The following is a 24,290-nucleotide window of genomic DNA, read 5'->3' as shown; positions in this document are numbered from 1 at the left end:
CATGGACTGGTTATTACTAACACCATGTTCCAACATAAAAATGTGCACAAATTCACATGGAGAGAAGAGACTAGGAATAAGAAAAGTCTCATTGACTATGTTATTGTTGATAGTGATGTTTTCTCCCTGGTACAGGACACCAGAGTGTACAGAGGATTTGAAATTAGAAGTGATCACTATTTAGTCTTGAGCAGGATAAAATTGAATTTCATATTGAAAAGAATAATATGTAAGAAAGTTTTAAAGCGAATAAAAGTTGAGCTGCTCTCAGATGTGAACTGTAGGCTAAAATACACAAAGATTATTGAAGAAAAAATGAAAGAGTTTGAGAACAGGAATCAAACCTTGGAGATTCAGTGGCAAACTCTGAAGAAAACATTGATTGATTCTGCCAGAGAGGCATGTGGTGAGGTTATCTGTAAGGATAAAAAAATCAGAACTCCCTGGTGGACACAGGAAGTTAAACAGGCAGTGAAGGAAAAGAAGAAAGCATACCAAAAGTTCCTGTCAAATAAGTCAGCTTGTGCTCTTAGAGAATATAGAGACAAATGCAAGAATGCTAAACACTGTGTAAAACTAGCTAAACAAAAGTCATGGGAGGACTTTGGCAAGAATATAGAAAATAAATATCAAGAAGGTGGCAAAATATTCTGGAGGTTATTGAAGAAGCTTAAGAATGGAGGAAAGAGTGCTGTAAAAGGAATTAGAGATGATAAAGGTTACATTAAAACAGGAGAAAAAGATATCCTTGAAGCATGGAGTAATTACTTTGAAAAACTGCTAAACGAAACAAGCAGTGATGACAGCACAGTGGTAAAAAACACTGACCAGGCATGCAATCAGGAATACACATCCATACTAGAAGTAGAAAAAGCCATCAAAGGTTTGAAATGTGGAAAGGCAGCAGGAGTAAATGATATTCAACCAGAAATGCTGAAGTATGGTGGTATAAGAGTCTTACAGTGGCTGCACTGCATAGTAGTTCAGAAAGCCTGGACAGAGGGACGAATTCCCGATGATTGGAGTAGAGCTCTCATAGTACCCATATATAAAAAGGGAAATAAAACTACATGTGAGAATTACAGAGGTATTTCCCTACTGAGTGTTCCTGGCAAGATCTATGCAAGTATACTTGAGAAACGGTTGAGAAGAATTGTGGAAGAAAAGCTTGGTGAAGAACAAGCTGGATTCAGGCCAAATAGAGGCTGTCAGGATCAGATCTTCACTTTACGACAAATAGTAGAGAAAGCATGGGAATATAACAGAGATCTGTATTTAAGTTTTGTCGATCTGGAAAAGGCATATGACAAGGTGCCAAGAGAGAAGCTATTTAGTACGCTTCAGTTATATGGTGTCAATGGAGCATTATATCAAGCAATACTTAATCATTATTTGAGTTGTAAGTCAGCAGTTAGAATTGAAGGAAGTACAGGAAGATATGTTAATGTTAAATCTGGTGTGAGACAAGGATGTACATTATCCCCTCTGTTATTCATTATCTATATGGATCACATTATGAAGGAAAGTGGTATTAAACATGATATCAAAATTGGAGATGTTAATGTCAGCTCTTTGCTTTATGCAGATGATGTTATACTTCTAAATAAATCTGCTACAAGTCTGCAAGATTCTCTGACTAAATTGAATAGCTGTTGTAATAGATATGGTATGAAGGTCAGCAATAAAAAGACAAAGACAATGAAAATAGGCAGAATCATTGAAAATGTCAACTGTGTTGTGAATGGAGACCCTGTGGAACAAGTAAAACATTTCAGCTATTTAGGCACGATTTTTAGTGAAGATGGTAAATTAAATATAGAAATAGACAACAGAATCAGCAAAGCTGGTATGGTGGGAAGTCAATTGAATAAATTCATATGGAATAAGAGAGAAATCAGTCAGAACACTAAATTAGTATACAAGACAGTGTTCAAACCAGTTTTAACTTATGGATCTGAGAGCTGGGTCAGAAGTAAAACACTTGACCAAAGACTAGAGACCACAGATATGAGAGTCCTGAGAAAGATTATAGGCATGAACAGATGGCATCAATGGCAATATCATATTAAAAACGAGGATATTAGGAAAGAACTTGACATTGTCAGCATCCAGGAATGCGTTAGCAGAGCTAAACTTAGGTGGTATGGTCACTTAAACAGAATGGGCGAGGAAAGATTAGCAAAACAAGTGTTCTCTGCCAGGTTGGCAGCAAAACGACCCAGAGATGTACCGTATCAATCCACCAAGATGTAGGTGGATTGATACGGTACAAAATGCTTTAGACGATAGAAATATAAGATCTGATAATGTTGGAGTCTTGACAAGTAACAGACTGATTTGGAGGAAAATCGTAGGTAGGAAATTAATAATGATGTAATTTTTTTCATGTAGTACTATCATATCCTGTACACCCCTTGAGGGTACATGGCAATAATTTGATGATGGTTACAAGCCTTCACCTAATATCATAGAGAGCCATCAGTTCACCCCAGAACAATAGTAGTCCCTTATATTAAAGTATCTTAAAACCATTATGAACTACCTATAAACCAATATTAAAACTAGTTGTCTTTATTTGTTCTCCAAAAGATGAAGCTTACCCATTATCAGTACCTAGAGCATACAGGAGTATACATTCCAGTGTAAACTCCCATATTATAGACAATTTGCCATATCTGCAGCAAAACATAGAAGAAATCCAGGAGTATATACGAGGGTGTTCTGAAAAGTTCTTGGCCTCAACCATAGCTGGCAAAACTATCGGCAAGATTTTTTTTTTCTAAGTTGGTACAGCTGTCATAAGCACCCATGTGAAATTGCAAGTCATTCTAACAAGTAGTTTGTTTTTATACAGCTGTCTGAAGCAAAAGTGTTGTCTGTATCCCTTGAAATGGATAAAATTGACTATTGTGCGGTTATAAAATTCTTTGTAAAAGAAGTTTTAATGCCAAAAGAAATTCATTCGAAGTTCATAAAATTTTATGGGCACTCTTCTCCTTTGTTTTCGACAATTAAGAAATGGGCTGCCTAGTTTAAATGTTGCTGTACCAGTCTTGAAGATGATCCGTGTGAAGGACATGTAAAACACTAGAAATCATTGATCAAGTGCACGATATGGTATTGGATGACTGGCGAGTCAAAGTGCGTGAAATTGCCGAGACTATAGGCATTTTGAAAGAATGTATAGAATATATTTTGCATGAAGAATTGCAAAGGAAAAAGCTTTGTGCAAGATGGGTGCCGTGCTTGCTCACAGCAGATCAAAAATGCATTCTCATGAAAATCTCTAAACAGTGCTTGGAGCGTTTTAACAAGAATAAAACTTATTTCGTGGATCGATTTATTACTATGGATGAGATTTGGATTCACCATTCCACACCAGAATCCAAACAGTGGACAGAAGCCAGTTGTTCAACGCCAAAGAAGACAAAGTCAGTTCCATCAGCTGGAAATGTCTGGCATCGGTATTTTGGGGTACTGAAGGCATTTTTTTATTAATTATCTTGAAAAGAGTAAAACAATAACAGGGGGATATTATTCCGATCTTTTAACCAGATTAGATTGAAAAATTTGTGAGGAAAGACCTGGTTTGAAAAAGGACAATACACCTGCCCACAAAGGTGTTTTGGCAATGGGAAAATTAAGGGATCTGCACTATGAATTATTGAAACATCCACCCTATTCCCCTTTTTGGCTCCCTCTGACTTCTGTCTCTTCCCAAAGCAAAACTCTTCCTCGCTGGTCAGCATTTTTCTTCAGATCAAGAGGTGATTACAGCTGTAGAGGGGTATTTTGCAGATCTTACTAGAACCATTACAGGAACGGGATAATGGCACTGGAGCATCGTTGAAATAAATGTGTTAGTCTTAAGGGAGATTATGTTGAAAAATAAAAATAATTTCGAAATTATAAATTCGTTTTTTCATTGTTATGCCGAGAACTTTTCAGACCACCCTCGTTGTTATGAACCAATTATGACAAAATGGATTAGCTGACTATGTGCTTGACATCCTACATGCATTTAGATGGAGAAAAACCGTTGCTCTTTAAAAAAAAAAAAAAAAAAAAGAAAGACTGCTTCCAAGGTGACAGATTATTATAGAAATCTTCCTCTGCTTTATAGAACGTATTCCTAACCTAAACAAGTATCGATGTAAACAACTTCCAAACATGTAGGAGACTGTAATGTTTCATATAAATCAACAGAAAAATTTAGTTATTTTTAACTGTGTGTAGAGAGAATAATTAAAATATTTGAATCTTTGCCTGATATTCTGGGTTCTTATTCAAATTACTTTGTTTACCTTATTATCTTTATTCTTGAAAATATCTCAGATACTGTTAGGAAATAATGGATTAAAATATTGATTTTTTTGTGCGTTAATAAGCCATTAAAGTTCTTTATTAACTTGTATGAACAATGTATGAGTCTGAATAAGCATCAGCAATTCTTATTGTCAGTCTGAGGAGACAGAATCTACAAGCATGAATGTATCTGAATGACGTTTGTTGGTAGGTGATTAATGCACATACACACTATATATTGAAGGTAAGATATGAAGGCGCTTGAGAAAGTTCCATGCACTTGATTATATTTCATGAAAAAAGTTAATATTAAGAGGTAATACTTGACGGTTATGATAATACTTCTCATTATTATCTTGAGTAAATAAATTTCAAAAAAATTGCACTTGCATGTGGGAGGGGGGGGGATAGATAGACATGCAGTGGTTTAGTAATTTTAACATTTGTGTACTAATATCATTGCATGTCTCACAATATAGTTTTTCATGAGCATGCAATCTGTCATTTGTATCACAGCAGTGCATTATGATCTAGTTCAGTAGCTACACTAAAATGCACTCTACAAAGAGTGAAAGCAAATGCAGTCACAGTATATGAACAGTACTGTCTCATTGGACAGTGGTACACAAGTGTTTCATAATGTCATGACATAATTCTTGCACACCTACACATTGTGAAATATGTCACCTTGACCTATCTGAGTTTAACTCAGTATTGTTGACTTTTAACAAACAAGTTTTTCATAAGCAAACTGTAGGTGATTGAGCATGATGATGTTATTTTTGTATTCTGCATACATTTATGTTAAAATCATCTGATTTTGCATAGCCAAATTTCAGTGTTCGTTGTAATAAATAAAGCTGGATATAGTGGAATAAATGTATATGGAACAAAAGATAACTCACCCAAATGACCAAACTAGCTAGCTGTGTGGATCTGACAGACTGTGTATCAAATAAAATTGTTGATTAAAGACTTTAGAATCTTGGATGTTATGGGGGGGGGGGATGTGATATTATTAGTATTCAAGATAGTATGGCCATCACTTAGACTGAAACGGATATGGAAATTAACATAACAGGTGTTCCAAGCAAAAATAGAGAAAAAAGACACAGTAAGACCAAATATATTTTGATTTCATGGCTGTGAGTAGGTTCTTAAAAGATTGAAATCTAAGAGGTGATTCAGCGATGAATAGACATGTAATGCAAATTGAAAAGAAAGTTGTTGAGTGGAAACTATTCATGAATATTTGGTAATGTCATTCGGTCAGAATATCTGGTACAGGCATTGGAGTTGTATACTAAAAATAAAGCATTGTGCATCAATTGTGTTGTTAATTATTATTAACAAGTGGCAAGATAATTATTATTATCTTGCCACTCTAATCACGTGTGTGTAGCTTGTACATTTTCATTGTCGAGTTATCCAGTTTTCTCTTCTATTTGTTTAATTTGAAAGTTATCACACTGATGATGTCCCTGACACTAGGGAGAAAACTCTTTGTTAAATAAAGTCTTGCATAAATAATAAATCTAGTTAATTGTTATTTATTTACTTAAGACTTCTTGCCTTTAATTGCTTTAGATCATATTTTAGTTGTAAATTTGCAAATTAGTGCATTCTGAAGAAGAACCTATTTCCTTTGGCTAGAGTGATCTCAGTTTAAATCCCGTATATATATGATGCAAGGAGCATTATTATTAAGTTTATCATAAAAAATAGAAAGATTCGTTAATTTGAGTCTTTCTTGGGTTAATAAGATAAACTAATATAGCAGTCTGTGATCCTCTTCTCAGATCCTGATAAAAATTAAATTTGGGAAGAGCTGCTAATGGGCCGGTTGGGCCTAGTTCAATTATGGGAAACTCAAGATAATTTTTCTCAAATTGTTGGCAAGGGGAAATATATATATTTCATGTATATATGCACTGGCCTTTTGGTGTGTGTGTGTGTGTGTGTACACACACACACACACACACACACACACACACACACACACACACACACACACACACACACACACACACACACCAAAAGACCAGTGCACTAAAATAAATTTATCACTATCATTTTGGTGAATTGCAGCAAGCACTATAGTGCATTTTTCTTATCAGCTGATAGATAACATCAATTTAGGAAAAGACTCCTCCCACTCTTAATGCATCTTAATATTTCAGATATATACATGATAATTTAAATGTCCATCTTTTAACCTGTAAAATGTATTGGATGGAATGATATAAAAAAGATATTTTGTTTTGAGAAGAATTTTCTGATATTCTTTTTTTTTTAAAATAGAATAAGAAGAAAGAAAAGGAGAAAAAAAAGAGTAATTTGGAACTTTTTAAGGAAGAACTAAAAATGTGAGTGAAGTGTAAACTGAAAATATAAATAAATTGCAAGTTGTAACTTTATTTCTTATATCATTTACTTTAGTCAGCAGTATTATGGTATGTACATGGACAATTAGAAAGAGAAGTAAACAGTTAAATTGATTTTTTTTGTTTATAAATATTCTCCAAAATTAGTTTATACATTCAAATGCAGAAGTAATTGATGGAGAAGAGCTTTTATTTGATTATTTGCATCAGAATTTTAGCACTCCTCACATAGAAATTGAGTGAGTACATTTTTTCAAGTGTGCAATATCTTATTCTTTCATGAGATAAAGCGTGAAAAAATAAATCTATAGAATACATATAAAACAATATATGTATATTATATAAATTTTAAACAGTTTTATATAAAAATATAAACATTTATATTGTTTTATAGTTAATGTTATTAGACAAAGTATCTTCTTTCGTTTTATTCATTCGTATAGTTGCAGTTGACTCTTGCTGTAGTATACTCCTAGGGACAGGAGGAATAGTATGTCATAGGTGATAGTTTGTTATGGTGAATTTCATTTTGCATAAAACATTGATGCAATGGAGCTTTTGCTGGGCCTTCTAGTTTGTTATAGTGAACTAGTTCACTATTGCAGTTATTATTGTAGTGAGAATTGACTAGTAGGTTAATGATTAATACTAGTTTAGAATATGAGCACTTAATTATGCTCATGGTTCTCATGTTAGTGACTTATGTAGTGAAACAGCATTGAGAAAGGATTAAAAATAATATCAAATTATTCTAATAATTTGTCTGTCACATCAGGGAGTGCAATATGAACCCTGTAACACACACGCACATATAAATGCAACATCAAACTAAGGTGAAACACGTGAACAAAAGACTAGAGTCCTAACTAGGTGGGACACCCTCTGTGGGCACCTGTTAGTGGCTTAGATCGTAAACTGGGATCTCGAACTATTAGTTTCCCAATTTTATGCAACCATATTTATTCAAATTAGGCAGATTTTTAAAAGCAGCCACAAATTCAGAGCCATGGGCTCACCACTCTCCCCACCCTTGGCCAATTTCTTTGTGGAGACCTTTGAGGAAAAAGCCTTAGCCTCTGCCCCACAAAAACCAACCATATGGCTTCGCTACGTTGATGATGTGTTCGCTATTTGGCCACATGGCTCTGCAACACTCCTCTCCTTCCTTACACACTTAAACAACCAACACGCCAGAATCAAGTTCACCCTGGAGAAAGAGGAAAACAACTGCCTTTCCTAGACACACTAGTCACCCACCAGCCTGATGGAACTTTGGTTTTCTCAGTTTACAGAAAACCCACCCATACAGGCAGATACATCCACCAACAATTCCCCCCCCCCCCCCCACAACAATATGGAGTGGTAAAAACACTATACAACAGGGCTAAACTAATCTGTTCTAACGAATAGCCCTTAACACTGAACTAAATCACATCCTCAACACTTTCTCAGCCAATGGCTACCCCCCCAAAAAAAATCCAAAAAATATTAAAACCTACAAACCACAGCCCCCCTCCACAAAAAAGATTACTCTAAATCCATCACCATTCCCTACATCCGAGGCACCTCAGAAAAAAATTACCGAAATTCTAAAAAAACATGACCTCACCTCCTGTTACAGGCCTTACAGAAAATTGGCATCCCTTATCCGCTCTACCAAAGACCAACCACTTCCCCTAGACCTATGTGGTGTATACCAGGTCCCTTGCAGTTGTAAACTGTCATACTTTGGCCAAACAGGCAGGACAGCGAATATCAGAATTTCTGAACACAAGGACTACATCCGGTTTTACAAGTATAGCCATTCTGGTCTTGCAGACCATGCTCTGGATACTCGCCACAGAATACGGTGGAAGAAAGCTACAGTAATACACCGGAGCAAATATAAATTCGAAAGATTATTTATGGAATCAGCCTCTGGCCTAAGAAACTCTCCGAACCTCAACAAATTTGGTTGTATGCGACTGCCCCAAATTTGGGAGGCATACATCAGCCGACCTTCAGCCCAACGGCCAAGAACGCCTACTTAGCCTGCCAGAGGGCACCATCAGGACTTCTAGGAGAACGATAGCTTCATATCTTCAGTCTCAGTTACTGTATTGTTAGTGCCTGTGTGCAACTGCCTTTTTGTAAGTTCCTTTTGAAAATGGCAATGTGACATTGCCGAAATATCGGAAATATTTATTAAAGTATAATTTAATTTATATTTGGATCTACGTTGCTTCAATTCCCTAAGTGATTTAGAAATGCATAACCAACGTATAAGCCTGTCTACGAGAATTGGAAGTCATTAAGAGAAATGAAATTAGCGTTTCGTGAAGAATTGCAAAGGATAATTCAGGATGGTGATTATGACGATTAGCAAATAATCAACATCGATGAAATTGGTCTCTTTTGGAAGTGTATACCAACAAAAACTTTCCTAGCTAAAACTGAAGCATCTCAACCAGGATACAAAGTATCTAAAGATCATCTTATGCTCTTATTAGGAGGCAATTCAGAAGGTGACTTTAAAATCAAACCTATGTTAGTTTATAATGCACAAAATCCAAGATCTAATATTTTTAAGAAATCATCACAATTGGATTTAATGAATTTATATAAACTTGGATTTAATGAACTGGATAATAAAGATAAACTTGCTCGATTCCCATTCAGAACTGTTAAGCAAGCTTGATCTCCTTCAACTAGAAGAACAGCGTCCATATGAAGAAGAGAATAAGGTGTGCAAACAAGAAAAGAATGTTACGACTAAGAAGCTAACTACAAAAGAACTTGAACTAGTTTTCAATCACATTGAGCATACTAAGGAAATTTTGTTTGATGCTGGTATGGAACGAAGCATCGAAGTCCACTGAAATCTTGATAATGCATTTGCCAGCCATCGCAAATTGTACGACAAGATGAAAAAGTCGAGCACGAAACATCTGTACTTAATTTTTTTGTAAAAAAGTAGCTCAATCAGATGCTTAGATATTAAATAAAAATATAAGCAATTGATTTTTATTAACTTTGATGATTTTATCCTCTAATATAGCTTATACTGTATTTTTTTTTTTTTTTTTTTTTTTTAAATTTATGCTAACTGATGGATGAATTAATAGTATTCCTATTTTTTATTGCATTTGCTTAACGCAATTTCGCCAAATAGAGGCTGATCCTGACAGCCTCTATTTGGCCTGAATCCAGCTTGTTCTTCACCAAGCTTTTCTTCCACAATTCTTCTCAACCGTTTCTCAAGTATACTTGCATATATCTTACCAGGAACACTCAGTAGGGAAATACCTCTGTAATTCTCACATTCAGTTTTATTTCCCTTTTTATATATGGGTACTATGAGAGCTCTACTCCAATCATCAGGAATTCATCCCTCTGTCCAGGCTTTCTGAACTATGCAGTGCAGCCACTGTAAGACTTTTATACCACCATACTTCAGCATTTCTGGTCGAATATCATATACTCCTGCTGCCTTTCCACATTTCAAGCCTTTGATGGCTTTTTCTACTTCCTGACTGCATGCCTGGTCAGTGTTTTTTTATCACTGTGCTGTCATCACTGCTTGTTTTATTTAGCAGTTTTTCAAAGTAATTACTCCATACTTCAAGGATATCTTTTTCTACCATTTTCATGTCACCTTTATCATCTCTAACTCCTTTTACAGCACTCTTTCCTCCATTTCTAAGCTGCTTCAATAACCTCCAGAATATTTTGCCACCTTCTTGATATTTATTTTCTATATTCTTGCCAAAGTCCTCCCATGACTTTTGTTTAGGTAGTTTTACACACTGTTTAGCTTTCTTACGTTTGTCTCTGTATTCTGTAAGAGTAAAAGCTGACTTATTTGCCAAGAACTTTTGATATGCTTTCTTCTTTTCCTTCACTGCTTCTTTAACTTCCTGTGTCCACCAGGGAGTTCTGATTTTTTTTATCCTTGCTCACAACCTCAGCACATGCCTCTCTGGCAGAATCAATCAATGTTTTCTTCAGAGTTTGCCACTGAATCTCCAAGGTTTGATTCCTGTTCTCACACTCTTTCATTTTTTTTTCGATAATCTTTCTGTATTTTAGTCTACAGTTCACATCTGAGAGCTGCTCAACTTTTATTTGCTTTAAAACTTTCTTACATGATGTTCTTTTCAATATGAAATTCAATTTTATCCTGCTCAAGACTAAATAGTGATCACTTCCAATTTCAAATCCTCTGTACACTCTGGTGTCCTGCACCAGGGAGAAAACATCACTATCAACAATAACATAGTCAATGAGGCTTTCCTATCCCTTGCCTTTTCTCTCCATGTGAATTTGTGCACAGTTTTATGTTGGAACATGGTGTTAGTAATAACCAGTCCATGTCCTGAGCAGAAATCCAACGGATATTTGCCATTATTATTAGCTTTGCTCTTTTCTCCAAATTTTCGCAAAATATTTTTGTATGTCTCACTATCATTTCCTACTCTGCTATTTAGATCCCCAACAAGGACCAACATTTCCTTTTTCATTGTGTCAGTTGCTTTTTCTAAAGCGTCAAAAAATTCCTCCACTTCTACCTTAGTAGAACCTTCTGTGGGACCATAGGCACAAATAAGTCTCATTGTCCAGTTCCCCATTCTCATATTTGCCCACATTACTCTACTTGAGACTGACTGCCATTCAAGAAGATTAGACTCATATTTTGTGTTGAATACTATGGCTACTCCTTCTTTTCCTTGATTGTCATTGCCTGAATATAACATTTTGTATTTATTGCTCAGAAAGATCTCACCAGTTTTTGTCTTTTTTGTTTCAGTCACCCCTATTATGTCGATCTGGTACTTATCTAATTCCTCAGCTAGCTCCATTTCTTTGTCATTCAGGCTTCTTACTTTGATAGTACTGATCTTTAACTCTGGTGATGTTGAGTTGGGGTTTGTTTTCAGATTTGTTCCAATAGCTGACTTTTCGCTGTTCACCCTGGTTCCCTGGCGAAAACAACGGGGGCCTTGTTTAACCGGGCAACGCCCCAGCCGTCATGAAATTTTGTCATGTTGTACCATCATTTTTTATTTTGGTTTAACCAATAAGAATACAATTTGGTCGGCTAAATCCCAAATTGCCAGCCCATCCTCGTTCGTTCAGTATCAAAGTAGATACCCAACAGGGTGCACCACGAGAAGGTGAGGATTGGACATTAGGTCAGAAGCCCTGGTCGGTTCTCCGCATTCCTTGAAAGGCTATGTGGAGGTCTCCTCTCAGTTATACAGCTTTGACCCTTAAGCACCCCCTATCATAGTCATTGATCACATATTTCTATGATTTCTGTTGTTTTTCTTAAAAGTAAAAATAATAAATATAAACTGATCCTTACAATCATATGACTTGAACCTAGTTTGTTCTTCCTGCGGTTTCTCTTCCACAATTTTCAAAACTTGCTCTCAAGTATACTCAGTAGGGAAATTCCTCTGTACTTCTCACATTGTTTTCGAAAAATCACAAAATATATCTGAAAACAGATTTGTTTTCAATCTGAGCCATATTATAATGGTTGCTTTATCTTTCTCTCTTTGTGTGTGTGTGTGTGTGTGTGTGTGTGTGTGTGTGTGTGTGTGTGTGTGTGTGTGTGTGTGTGTGTGTGTGTGTGTGTGAGAGAGAGAGAGAGAGAGAGAGTAATGCTCTGTCTAAGTAGACAGCTTTTGATGGCATTTGAATATTACTGAAATATATAAAACAATTTTAAATTTTCAGTGTTAGACACCTTTGATATCTAGTTCACAAAATTATAAAAATTTATTTCGAAGATATTTTAGTGCAGCTGAAAGTGTGCAATTGCCATGAATATAAATCAGCACTGAGGTATATTTAATGAGGTATTGTAGCACTGAAGCCTTAATGCTGAGGTCATAAGATGTGGATTTGATTTTTATAATCCACTCACACAAGCTCTGTTTTTTTTTCAAGTTATGTAGCCACTTCCTATTATGCATGGTAACTTGTTGTTACTGTCTACTCTTCTACAGATCTGTTACTCAAATATAACATCTGTTTGCTACTTACATATGTGCTCAGGAATAAACTGTTTAATGAATAGTGATTTTAGCCATTAGTATTAGATTTAGCTATTAACTTACTGCTTTTTATAGTAATAATAATTATTACATTATTGTAAACAATATCATTGACTACCAGCAAATGTCTTTGGCAAATATAGCCATATACAGATTGGAGAAAAACAGTCAGATGAATCTTTGATAATGGTTGTCAGAATACAGCCAAATTGTAAGTATGTAGTTAAATTAATTTCCCTTTTTTGCTATTACTAGCTATGTTTCATCTAATATTTAATGTTGTATCGTAATAATTTTTTATAGTAATCCCACTGCAAGATATGGTAGAACCTGAATAGGTTTTACCATATTCTAATCAGTAAACAAGTTAATAGGAAGGAAAGAAGAAAGAATCTGTTAAAAGTAAATTTTGAAAATCTATGTATTAAAATATTTACAGAAATATTGACAGCTATTCCAAAGAATAGAATGGGTGGATGAAAAGGAAGAAGAGTTGGACTGTATAGATGATGATTGCTTGTGCTTGCTTTTGAATGGAAAGAAAGATATAGAATTATTATTACCAGAGAATTTCCAGGAGTAAGGCTACACATCACACCAGCTGTCATACCTTTTCATGAGCTCATTCACACCATCTACACTTACCAACTCTAGTCATTCCAATCATGCACACTGCTCAGAGAGAAAGATTTAGCTCTAACCTCTTTGACTGCTCAGTCGTAGCTTCTGTGGATGCCCTCTTGTCTTCTTCTCACCCTCCATAAAATGAAAAATTCCATCTACTGGTATCTTATGTGGCCCTTTAAGTTTTTAGGTCTGTGTTGTAGCACTCCTTTTCTCCCATTTACTAATGTTCACATTCCACAAATTCTCAATAGGTTCTCATAATTTACACATTAATTTCCTTTTTTTATATCATTTTTAACACTCTGCTTTGCACCCTCTCCACTAAATCATCTCAAAAACAAGAGACCTTATTTGCTCACAATAGTCCAGGTGACGTCATATCTAGGCCTTGTAAAAACGAAAATGACTTTCTTATACTCGAATGTCAATGTTTGTTTCAGCATTGCAGTTATCTTCCGAGTCGTATTTACAATCTTTGCTATATGTCCCCTGAACTTCAACTTCCTATCTACTAAAACTCTAAGATCCCTAGCCTGATCAGTTTATTTGAGCATAAGCTAGACACACAGTATAATACACCATGGGATATCCCATTACACCAAAGTGCATAACTTTACATTTTTACTAACATTGAACTGATAACAGTTATTTTCGCATGCTTATCAATTTCAGATTATTCTACAAGTACTGCATCTCTGTTGCATTTTGGATTAGATTACTCTGCTTATTTTTGCATGATCAGTAAGTAGTGCTATGTCTCCAGTCAATTTCTCCTCATTGCATTACTGTAAAGGTTAAATAACAGTGGACCATGGAGTGATCCCTGGGTTACAGCACTGGTCACTTTAAATCATGCAGACTTGCATGATTTAAAGTGACCAGTTTTTGTTATACTTTCTCGGGTTCTAGTCAGTTAAATTTATTTTTAGATATATATATATAAAATATTATATTTAAATTGATAGCTATTAGAAGCATCTTAAGAGGAAACTTTGGCTTCGTAATTTTTTTTATGCTCATAGTGAATTCCATTATGGGCATAAATAATTTTGAATGTCTTCAGTGGTAGATGAACTTCATCATTCAGTTGCTGCTATCTATGTTTGATTTTTAGAGAATGGCTTCTGAATTGTCTAATTCTTAGACCATCCAAAGTACCATTGGTTTACAACATTTTGTGGACGGCATTTACATAAAAACTAGAAGCTAAGCACGACTTAAAGTAATCAAACTGTTATCTTCTGAAACACAAAAATGATTTCTAAGAAGTTTCAAAGACAGTGCTCAAAAGTATTGGGAAAGAATTTTGTAGGGAAGGGAATTTAATTATACAAAGTAAATAATTGTCTGGAGTGCAAAAGATAGTCTCATTTGTTTGAATACGTAAGCAGACATTAAAGTCAAAGATGGGGAAATGTTTTTTTAAGGAGGGAGAGCGCAAGAGCTTAAACTGTCCTGAAGATAAGTTTGCTTGTTACCACTTTTGCCTTTGGGAAATGGTGTGAGAATTATCCTTTAGGCTGATTGTAGAAATCATAGAAATATCCAATTCTGGGTTTGTCTGCAAACTTAAGAAAAGTAAGTTTATACACCTGTACACAAGTGTCCAAAATCTAAGGACGAATGCTATTTCTGAAGATTGCAACCAAATTCAGATAAATTAGCTTGTGGCAATTTGTACAACTGATGATTTTAAGTAGAAAGTGGGTACTCGTTTAAATTTTCCAAAATTTGGATGTCTTGTAATGTCTCAGAGACATCATTTGGATGATTTCGTGTGCAAATTATTATTAGAAAGTGTGAGGGAAGGTATAGAATTTCTGATATTGCCAGAGAGTTTAGATCTCACATAGCATTGTATCCAGGCTCTGGGCAACGTTTCAGACATTTGCCCCTGTAAGAGGTTGCCATCACTCTACCATGTAGAATGAAGACCGATTTTTTTTTTTTTTTTTTTTTTTTTTTAATAACAGCAAAAAATAATCGATGCACCATGGCAGGACCACTTGCAAGTCGATTCCATTCAAACGCAGATACGTGGATATCTTGACAAACTGTGGCAAGACGTCTGCTACAAGTAGACCTGTATGCCCGAAGGCCTGTGTTCTGCGTCCTTTTATCCACAGCTCAGAGCAGGGGGTGGGGAACCTTTTTTCTGCCAAGGGCCATTTGGATATTTATAACATCATTCGTGGACCATACAGAATTATGAACTTAAAAATTAGCATGCTATATTTGGTTAAACATTTAATTAACTCACCTCTAATGTGTGGCTGGAACTGCTTCTCTGTGGTGAGGCGTGTGATGTTAGCTGGTATTGATGATGTTGCTACTCGCAACTGCTTTTTCATGTTTGCTTCAGTCAGTCTGGAGTGCATTCGACTCTTCGTGATGAAAAATAACTGCTCATAGCAGTAAGTTGTTCCGAACACAGATGCACATTTCAGTGATGTCTCCTCAAAGTGAGAAATTCATCATTGCTTATGTAATGTTTATAGAACTCAAGTAGTGGGAGGTTGTTGTACCTAGCTTTCAGCTCATCATCGCTTTGCAGCTGAATGATTTCGTGTTGTAGGTTATTGGGCACATCAGTTGGTTGGTTCCACGTTGAACGGTGTAGCAAAGATGTTCAGTTTCATTTGTTTACTTTTCACATCCTTGAACCTTTCATTAAATGTCTCAATTAGTTTTGCACATTCGCCAGCATATTCAAGTGTCGTACAAGGCTTTTGTCCTTACAAAGTAAGGAAATGCACCATGTTATTCCTTTCGAGTTGCACTTTCCACAGCCTTAATTTAGCTTCAGATGATTTCACGTTTGAAAGCAGGGAGCTGAAAAGCTGGTTGGGGCCCTGCAGCTTGACATTCAGCTTTGAGAGGTACTTGGTAATGTCCACCATGAGCGTTAGATCACACAGCCACTTGATATCATTGAGTTCCCTGATAGGTTTTCCCTTCATCTCCATGAACTGCTTGACTTCATCCCACAGTTCGTAAAATCTCATGAGCATGTTCCTGCAACTCAGCCACCGCACTTCACAGGGATAAACAAGATCACCGTATTCAGACTCAAGATCATTCAGTAACTCCTTAAACTGGCTACTGTGAAAACTCTGCTTTTGACAAAATTTATGCATGACACTACTATTGACATCACATTGTTGAGCCACAACGAATGTGCACAGAGACTTTCTTAGTGTATGATGCAGTGGCATATAATTAAATCATTTGGATCAAGACTGAGACGATTCAGTTCTTTCTTGACAAATGCGCGAGCCAACCATGGCTGGAGCTCCATCTGTAGTAAGGCCACTTAACTTTTCAAATGTTAACTCAAGTTTTTTCATTGATAAAACAAGTCCTCACCTCTTGTGGTGCCATGCATGGCTTCCAGTGACAGTAGTTCCTCTCACATGTCAAACTCTGCAGCTATCCCACAAACAAAAATGGCCAGTTGAGCAGTATTTGTTATGTCTGTTGTCTCATCACAAGCCAGGGAGAAAAATTGGAACTCTCCTGCAGAATCCTTCAATGTTTTTTCAATCTCTTGTGCTAAGTCAGTAATCTGATCTGAGATGGTTTTCCGAGAAAAACTAACACTGAAACAATTTTACTTTGTGTGGTGCTAACAACTCTGCAGCCGCCACCATGCACTCTTTCACAAACTCTCCCTCTACGTGAGACCAGCTTCTTTGCAATTAGCTCGCTCACTACATAATTCGTCTGAATAATGCTGTCTCTGTCACAAAGAGGCCTAGTGAAAGCAGCTTGTTGTAATGCCAAACTCTGCTAAAGAGCATTAATTTTATCCAGATGCATTTGGCATCCCAACTCATTGAGTTTAGCATGTTTTGAGCTGTAATGACGCTCGAGATTGGTTTTTTTCATTATTGCTAATACATCGCCACAAACTAGGCACACAGGTTTGCCTTTGACTTCAACAAAAAAATAATCATTTGTCCATTTCTCTTGGAAAGATCGACACTCTGCATCAACTTTTCTTTGTAGTTGCCATTTGTAGGATGTCATACCACTTAAGTTTTAATAACTATCCAGTGTGTGTTGCCAGCGATGCGATTATTTTGCTTTGATCACTGTTCTAATCCTGCATCTTGGATTTAGAACATATCCAATGTTCGTACCATACAACAAACATATCCAATGTTCGTTGAATGCTTACCATGTATGCTTCTCATAGGCTGCCACGGCAGCCTATGAGAAGCATATGTTTCTGTCATCATGTACTCATATGTGTCCTGTCCCATAATGACATCTATCCCATAATGGACGTTCCTTGCTTGTCCCTCAAAATTTACTTCATTATTATGATTCACTTAATATAAATTTATGTTGCTATGAAAAAAAAGCTCCTAGATTTATTGAATTTCGAGTCCTGCCTGCTGTTGCCTTGGCAGGGCCTGACGTTCCCCACCCCTATCATAGAGCATGTTTTCAGTGGTGTTGTATCCATGAAAATTGGACAAGACCCCAATACGATGATGGGAAATGATGTACTCTTTACAGATGAGAGTCATTTTAGTCTTTCCTCTGATTCTGCATGACATTTGATCTGGTGTGAAAGTGGTATTGCTTGCCATTGTGAGAATATTCTTGATAGGGATAGATACTGCGGTGCTGGGGTCATGATGTAGGGGAACATTATGTTTAATGGATGCACCGATCTACAAGTGCTGGTAAAAGGGACTATGACTGGTAAATGGTATTGCAACAAAGTTCTTTAATGTCATGTTCAATCGTTCTGTGGTGCTGTAGGCAAAGAATTCATTTTTATAGATGACTCTGCCACACCACATTGTAGATGAGCAGTGGAGATACTTTTGGAGGCTGATGATGTTAATAGAATCGAATGGCTTCAGAAGAAATAGATGAACAGGAGAAGCTATACCAACTCTTTGACTGATCATAGAAAAACCACTTAGAATAAACCTTTCATATTCATAGTATTCATTGATATTCTTTTGACAGCGTTTTAATTTTGATAAGCTTTTGACAACATTGACTGGAATATCATGTTCGAAGTTCTCAAAAATCTGAAGATCAATTACAGTGAGAGAGAAGACTCATTTACTATATGAAAATCAAACCAGTCATAAAAAATAAGGAAAAGAAGCTAAAATAAGAAAGGGTATTAGACAATGATGTAGACTCATCGCTACCTTTTAATATTTACATTAAGGAGGCTATGAAGGAATTTGAAGAAAAATTCAGTGGTGGAATAAAAATTAATGGTAGGCTTTATAGTACAATAAATTTTGCAGATAACATGGCATCCATAACAAAAAATGAAGGGGAAAAAAAACCCTACAAACTACAAGAATCACTTGCAGAGATGAATAAACTGCTAAATGAAAGATGTCCAAGAGGTTGCTATATGATAAATAACAGTGAAGGACAACTATGTATAACTCAAAGCACCAGATATGCAAAGAATTATTCAGTTTATCTAATCCCCAAGGCTTCAATCTAGACAATCTGCAGGAAATCTACAGCCATTCTTATGGAAAACAGTTTTATTCATCAGATGCCTGGACTTAGAACTAGTACAATTTACCCTTGAACCAGAAATTCATCAAATCTAACAGGGTCCTGAATAGGGAGAGTACATCTGGTCATCTCCTATACAAGTAGAGATGAACTAACAGCTCCAGATTGTGACTGAATATAAGGCTTGCATAATTTAACACCTGATGTTGTAATTTGGCTTAAAAAAAAGTTAAATATATTGTGAGCATTTCATTCATGATTTTTATTTTTATTAATTTTTGCATTCTAACATTATTTTTCACTGTATATTTGTATAGTACACTATACAAATTAATTAATAAATAAATACAGGAAAGCATTAATTAATTTTAATTAATGCTTTCCTGTATCTTCAAAAAATTGTGAAGAATTGTCATTATTATACCTTTACAGCTCTCTTGCAAATAGATTGGATTCATTTTTAATGTCTTTGCATTATATATCAATAGTCTGATTATAATATAACATAACTGTTATTGTGAACAGATTACTTGTTTTATTTCTTTATTTTTATTGTATCTTTATTTATTTACTACTGTTTTTGTGATATATATTAGTACTCACTTTCATCCATATTTTGTGCAGTCATATTGTGTTTCTTTCTTTACCTAGCTATTCTGTAACATTATATGCTGAATAAAATAAATTGATGCTTAGATATTTGAATTTAAAAAATAGAATTTTTATTATAAGCTGTATCAGTGTTTCTCAAAGTGTGGTATGCATAACAAACTGTATGTTATGTTATGCAGACTGGTCAGCCAACTAGTGGACTTCCTAGCGGGCCACTATAGAATTTTATTTGTAAATAAATATTATTTTTTTATCTTAGTTTGTAAATTTTCAGATGAAGTTCTTTTACATAATTAGTTTGATTTCAATGTAATAATATGCATAATATTTTCCCACATGTTGTATATCTCATCACACAATTGTATAGTGGTATACATAAAATCAGCCACTGTGTGTTACCACAGTATGCCGAGAAATGCACCGAGAAAATGCAACTTTCTACTGAAATATATTAAGGTTATGTATATTATGACAACTAAACACAATTTTGCTTTTAGGGGCAGCATATGAAGGCTTACTTCTGGTAGTAAATAACTATTATTTTTCAGGAAATAACATATACCAAATATTAATTAGAATTTTAATTAATGCTTTCCTGTATTTCTGCAACATTACATTGCTATCATTGAGGATCACAAAACAATGATAATCTGCCCACAGTTGCAAGAACCCTAGCTGGCACAGTGCCAAGAAGAGTTGATTAATGTTGAAGGGATGAAAGAAAAAAGGTGATGTACGAATTCATCACCAACACAAGAAATTACATGCTTTATATGTAAAATTTTCCAACTGTTATACAAAAACCAAATAGTTATCACTTTAAAAACTAGAATTTTCATAAAAGAAAAGCTAATTTTCCAACGTGTAATAATAAACATCCATCCCACGAAACACATTGATTGCCCTATTATCAGAATGGTTTCGCCTTCTTCTGCCATGTGCAGAAGTGTCAAGGGGTCTTGCTTCTGTGGGCGGGTGCTACGTGCATGCAGGCACTAATACTGAGCAAATGAGGCTGAAGAAAGGCAACCAGAGTTGGGCCTAGAGTCCTAAATGGCATTCCCCCAGTAGGCTAAATTGGATAGCCTTGGCTGTTGGGCTCAAGATCTGAGGATGAGTGCTTCCCAAATTTGAGGCTTTGCATATGTGATGTAGCCCAGTTAAGCATTTTTATAAGAAGAATTGATCATAATTTTAATGTTTTTGAAGAACTTATCGGTCTTGAATCACTTCATGGGAAAACAAGAGGATCACACATATTTGAGAAAGTAAAATCATGCCTAGAAAATCTACAAGTAGATTCTAGTAAACTCATCAGAGTTTGTACTGATGGAGTGCCGTCAATGATAGGTAAAGCTGCTGGGACTACAACTTTGTTTGAAAACATTTTCTGTCATCCTTGACTAAAATATCACTACATTAATATACCAAGAGTCACTGTGTGGAAAAATGCTAAATTTGCAGCATGTTATGTTACTGTTTATGAAATGCGTGAATAAAATTAGAATGAGGATCAAACAGAAGAGAATTCAGAGAATATTGTGAAATGTTAGATTTGGAATATGGCAATCTTGTTCTTCATTGTGAGGAGCACTAGCTTTCTAGAGGACAGGTTCTGAGTAGATTTTGGAAACTCAAAAATGCTGTTCATAATTTTCTAGAAGAGAAAAATGAGCTGCCTGAGGAAAGAGCCCTTTTGTGTGAGACAATTGGCTATTTGATTTGAGCATATTTAGTTAATGTTACCAGCCATCTCAATGATCTAAATTTGAAACTGCAGTTCAGGAACAAATTGTTTTCAAGCTTAGTAAATTATATCAATGACTTCAAGATGAAGTTAAGACTGCTTACCTCTCAGTTGGAAAATGAGGATTTGAGCCAGTTTCCACACTTAAAAGAGCACAGTGAATGTGCTGAAGATAATGGCGATTTTACAAATATATTGAAGAAATCAGGTTATTACAAGAGTCAGCTGAAAGTCGTTTTCATGATTCTGCTAAAGAAGAGGACTGTGTACTTGCATTTATAAATCCATTTTCACTCAGGGAACAAAAATTCACGAGGATACCTAGTAACATACAAATGGAACTTATTGACCTTATTGACTTCAAAACAAATTCATTATTGGACATAAAATTTGATGAGCTTTCCTCAATCCCACATACTTCCAACATGTTAATTTCTGGCAATCATTACCTTGTGAGCATTTTCCAGAACTAAGAAACTTTGCAAAGAATTATATCTGCTGTTTCGGAACAATGTACAGATGTGAACAAACATTTTCAGCCATGAAATTGGTTAAAAACAAAATGAAATTTTGACTGACTGATTCAATTTTGAAGAATTCTCTGCTACTCTCAGTAACTAATATACATTAAAAGTTTGGCAAAATCAAAACAGACTCAAATGTCTGATTAAAGTAAGTAATGTTTATCTTGTTTTTATGTTAAATAATATACCATATCGTATTGTTTTAACATAAATATGTCTATATTACCATATACATATATCATATTAAATATGTTCATATTAATATATTTTTAAATGGAGTTTAAGGGTACAATAGTTGTATGGTGCATCTGAACTTGTACATGAAAAAATTGGCACATGGAAAGTAAAAGGTTGGCCACCCCTGCTCTAGATAATTCAGAAGATTTAGTTGATTTTTGTTAAAGCATTATAAAGATTACATTGTACAAACATGAAGTTTGCCCTTAAGCAAATGCAGGCAATTTTAGCATAATTTTTTGTGCTGAAAAAGTGACAACGTGTTCCATCACTTACAATTTTTGTTGATTAACATGTTCAAGAAGTAACCACTGCTGAGTTACATTGAGTCAGCTTAAGGTTGACACTATTTGCGGCATGCAGGCAAGCAAGGATTTTGTCATCACATGAATGTGACATAAGTATCAGTTGCTGTCACTAACCAGTACAATATAGTGATCCTATTCCATTATTGTCTCACTGTGAAGCATTAGATCAAGCAGATATATTTCTACCACACTGTGTGCCTTGGAAGTTTTGTAACCATTATAATTTAGTATTTGTCTTCTCATAAACTAATGTTGTACATTTAAAGTGACTATGGAGTAGTTGCACATTTGTTGTTGTACGAGGGTGCAGAATGTGGTTTGATCTTGAAGTTGCATTCGCATAGTACAACAACGTAGTTTTGTTTGCGATGAAATGACACTAAATTCTACAAAATATTCACTCCTCTGATCAAAAAAGCATGAATTGATGTAAAGTGGAAGATTGAGACTTGATTTGGGTCTCATATATGCTGTATCAGGTAGACACATTATTCAAGATTATGTCTGAAGGACATTAATCAATATAATTTACTATCCCATTGGTATATGGAGGGAGCCTAGAGATCATACCAGTTTAACTGTTGTGATCTCTAGTTTTTCTGCAAATTAGAAATGTATAATAAAATAACTAAATTTGTCGTGAGACTAGTGATAAGGTAATATCATGGTGCAACATATATCCTAATATTATGTTATTAGTTCCCGAACAACCTGAGATGCAGAACTACAGCTTTAAAAAAAAAAAATAAATAAATAAATAAAAAAAACTAATGGTCTACCAAGTGTATCATCATGTTCTTATGAACTGGATACAGATTTTCATTAAGAGACCTGAATCTTACCAAAAATAAACTGATCTTAGGATCTAGACCAGGCATGGGCAACCTTTCCTAGTTTAGGGGCCAAATTATCATTCTATCTCCGAGCCAATGGCCAGACCAAATTATTAAATAAAATAAATTAATATTAAATGAATTAAAACAAGTTGCTACTTCATATTTCATTTATTTATAATATAATGCTTTGGTATAAAGCTCTACATAAATTTTATAATATAATGAACGACATAACAATTTAACGTGAAGCCTTGTACTTCAACTACGAGACTATCAATATTGACATTAATATTACTTAAGGATAATCGCATAGAATTTTCGAGGTTTTCGTCCGTTATTCTTGTCCGAATTTTTGATTTATTGTATTTCATCCTAGAAAAAAACTGTTCCCACATATATGTGCTGCCGAAAAGACGAATGATTTTTCTTGAAATGGCACGTAAATTTGTATATTTTTCTTCCACCAAATAAAATTTATAAAAATCCATCAAAGCAATGTTGTTAAATTGTGATTTTAGCACTAAATCTGCCTGAAGCTCAATAAGTTCCATCTGTAAGTTTTCTGGCACATTATTTACATTAGCATCCATCGGACGAGCAAATATAGCGAATGTGGAGTCTTTGTTTTTGAAGTCAGCAAACCTTGTATCAAATTTCTTTATTAGTGCCTTCAGTTCATCTCCATAACAATTATAAGGGATATTTTTATGAGTTGCTAGAGTAGGCAAATGATAACAATTTTTAGCTCTTATCTGACTTTCCTACAATCTTAGTTTATTACAAAAAAGCTTTGATATGTCCATGCAGTTCATGAATCAATCGTCCTTGTTTTTGCAATTTAAGATTCAGTTCGTTTAGGTATCCAGTGACATCTACAAGGAATGCTAAATCACACACCCACTCATCATCTTTTACTTGGTTAATTGTGTTTCCTTTTATGTCCATAAAATCGTTCTAACATTTTACCTTTACTCAACCACCTCACTTCACAATAATAAGACACATCTTCATAATCCAAAAATAGGTCTGCCAAATACTCTTAAATTGGCGGTGATTAAGTGCACGTGACTTAATAAAGTTAATAACTGGCTACTACAACTTCCATAATATTTGTGAATTTAATTGATTTTTGCACACAGATCTTGTGGATAATGCAATGAAAAT

The 24,290-nt window shown here is 35.0% G+C and overlaps 1 protein-coding gene across 6 annotated transcripts in view; it reads left to right on the top strand.

The window, feature by feature from the left end:
• Positions 1-24,290, top strand: part of LOC150093191 (U2 snRNP-associated SURP motif-containing protein) — a 467,947-nt gene that overhangs the window by 78,954 nt on the left and 364,703 nt on the right. For all 6 annotated transcript variants that reach the window (XM_090413350.1, XM_090413354.1, XM_090413351.1 and 3 more), the window contains one exon: positions 6,607-6,671. In XM_090413350.1, coding sequence (XP_090269476.1) covers positions 6,607-6,671 — 65 coding nt within the window. The remainder of the gene's footprint in view (positions 1-6,606; positions 6,672-24,290) is intronic.

The sequence above is a fragment of the Typopeltis vanoorti genome, chromosome 24 (assembly GCF_054136105.1).
Source record: "Typopeltis vanoorti isolate ZY-2024b chromosome 24, IOZ_Tvanoo_1.0, whole genome shotgun sequence".
NCBI lineage: Eukaryota > Metazoa > Arthropoda > Arachnida > Uropygi > Thelyphonidae > Typopeltis > Typopeltis vanoorti.
Note: the sequence above shows the minus strand (reverse complement) of the source record. Positions and strands in the feature narration are given on the sequence as shown.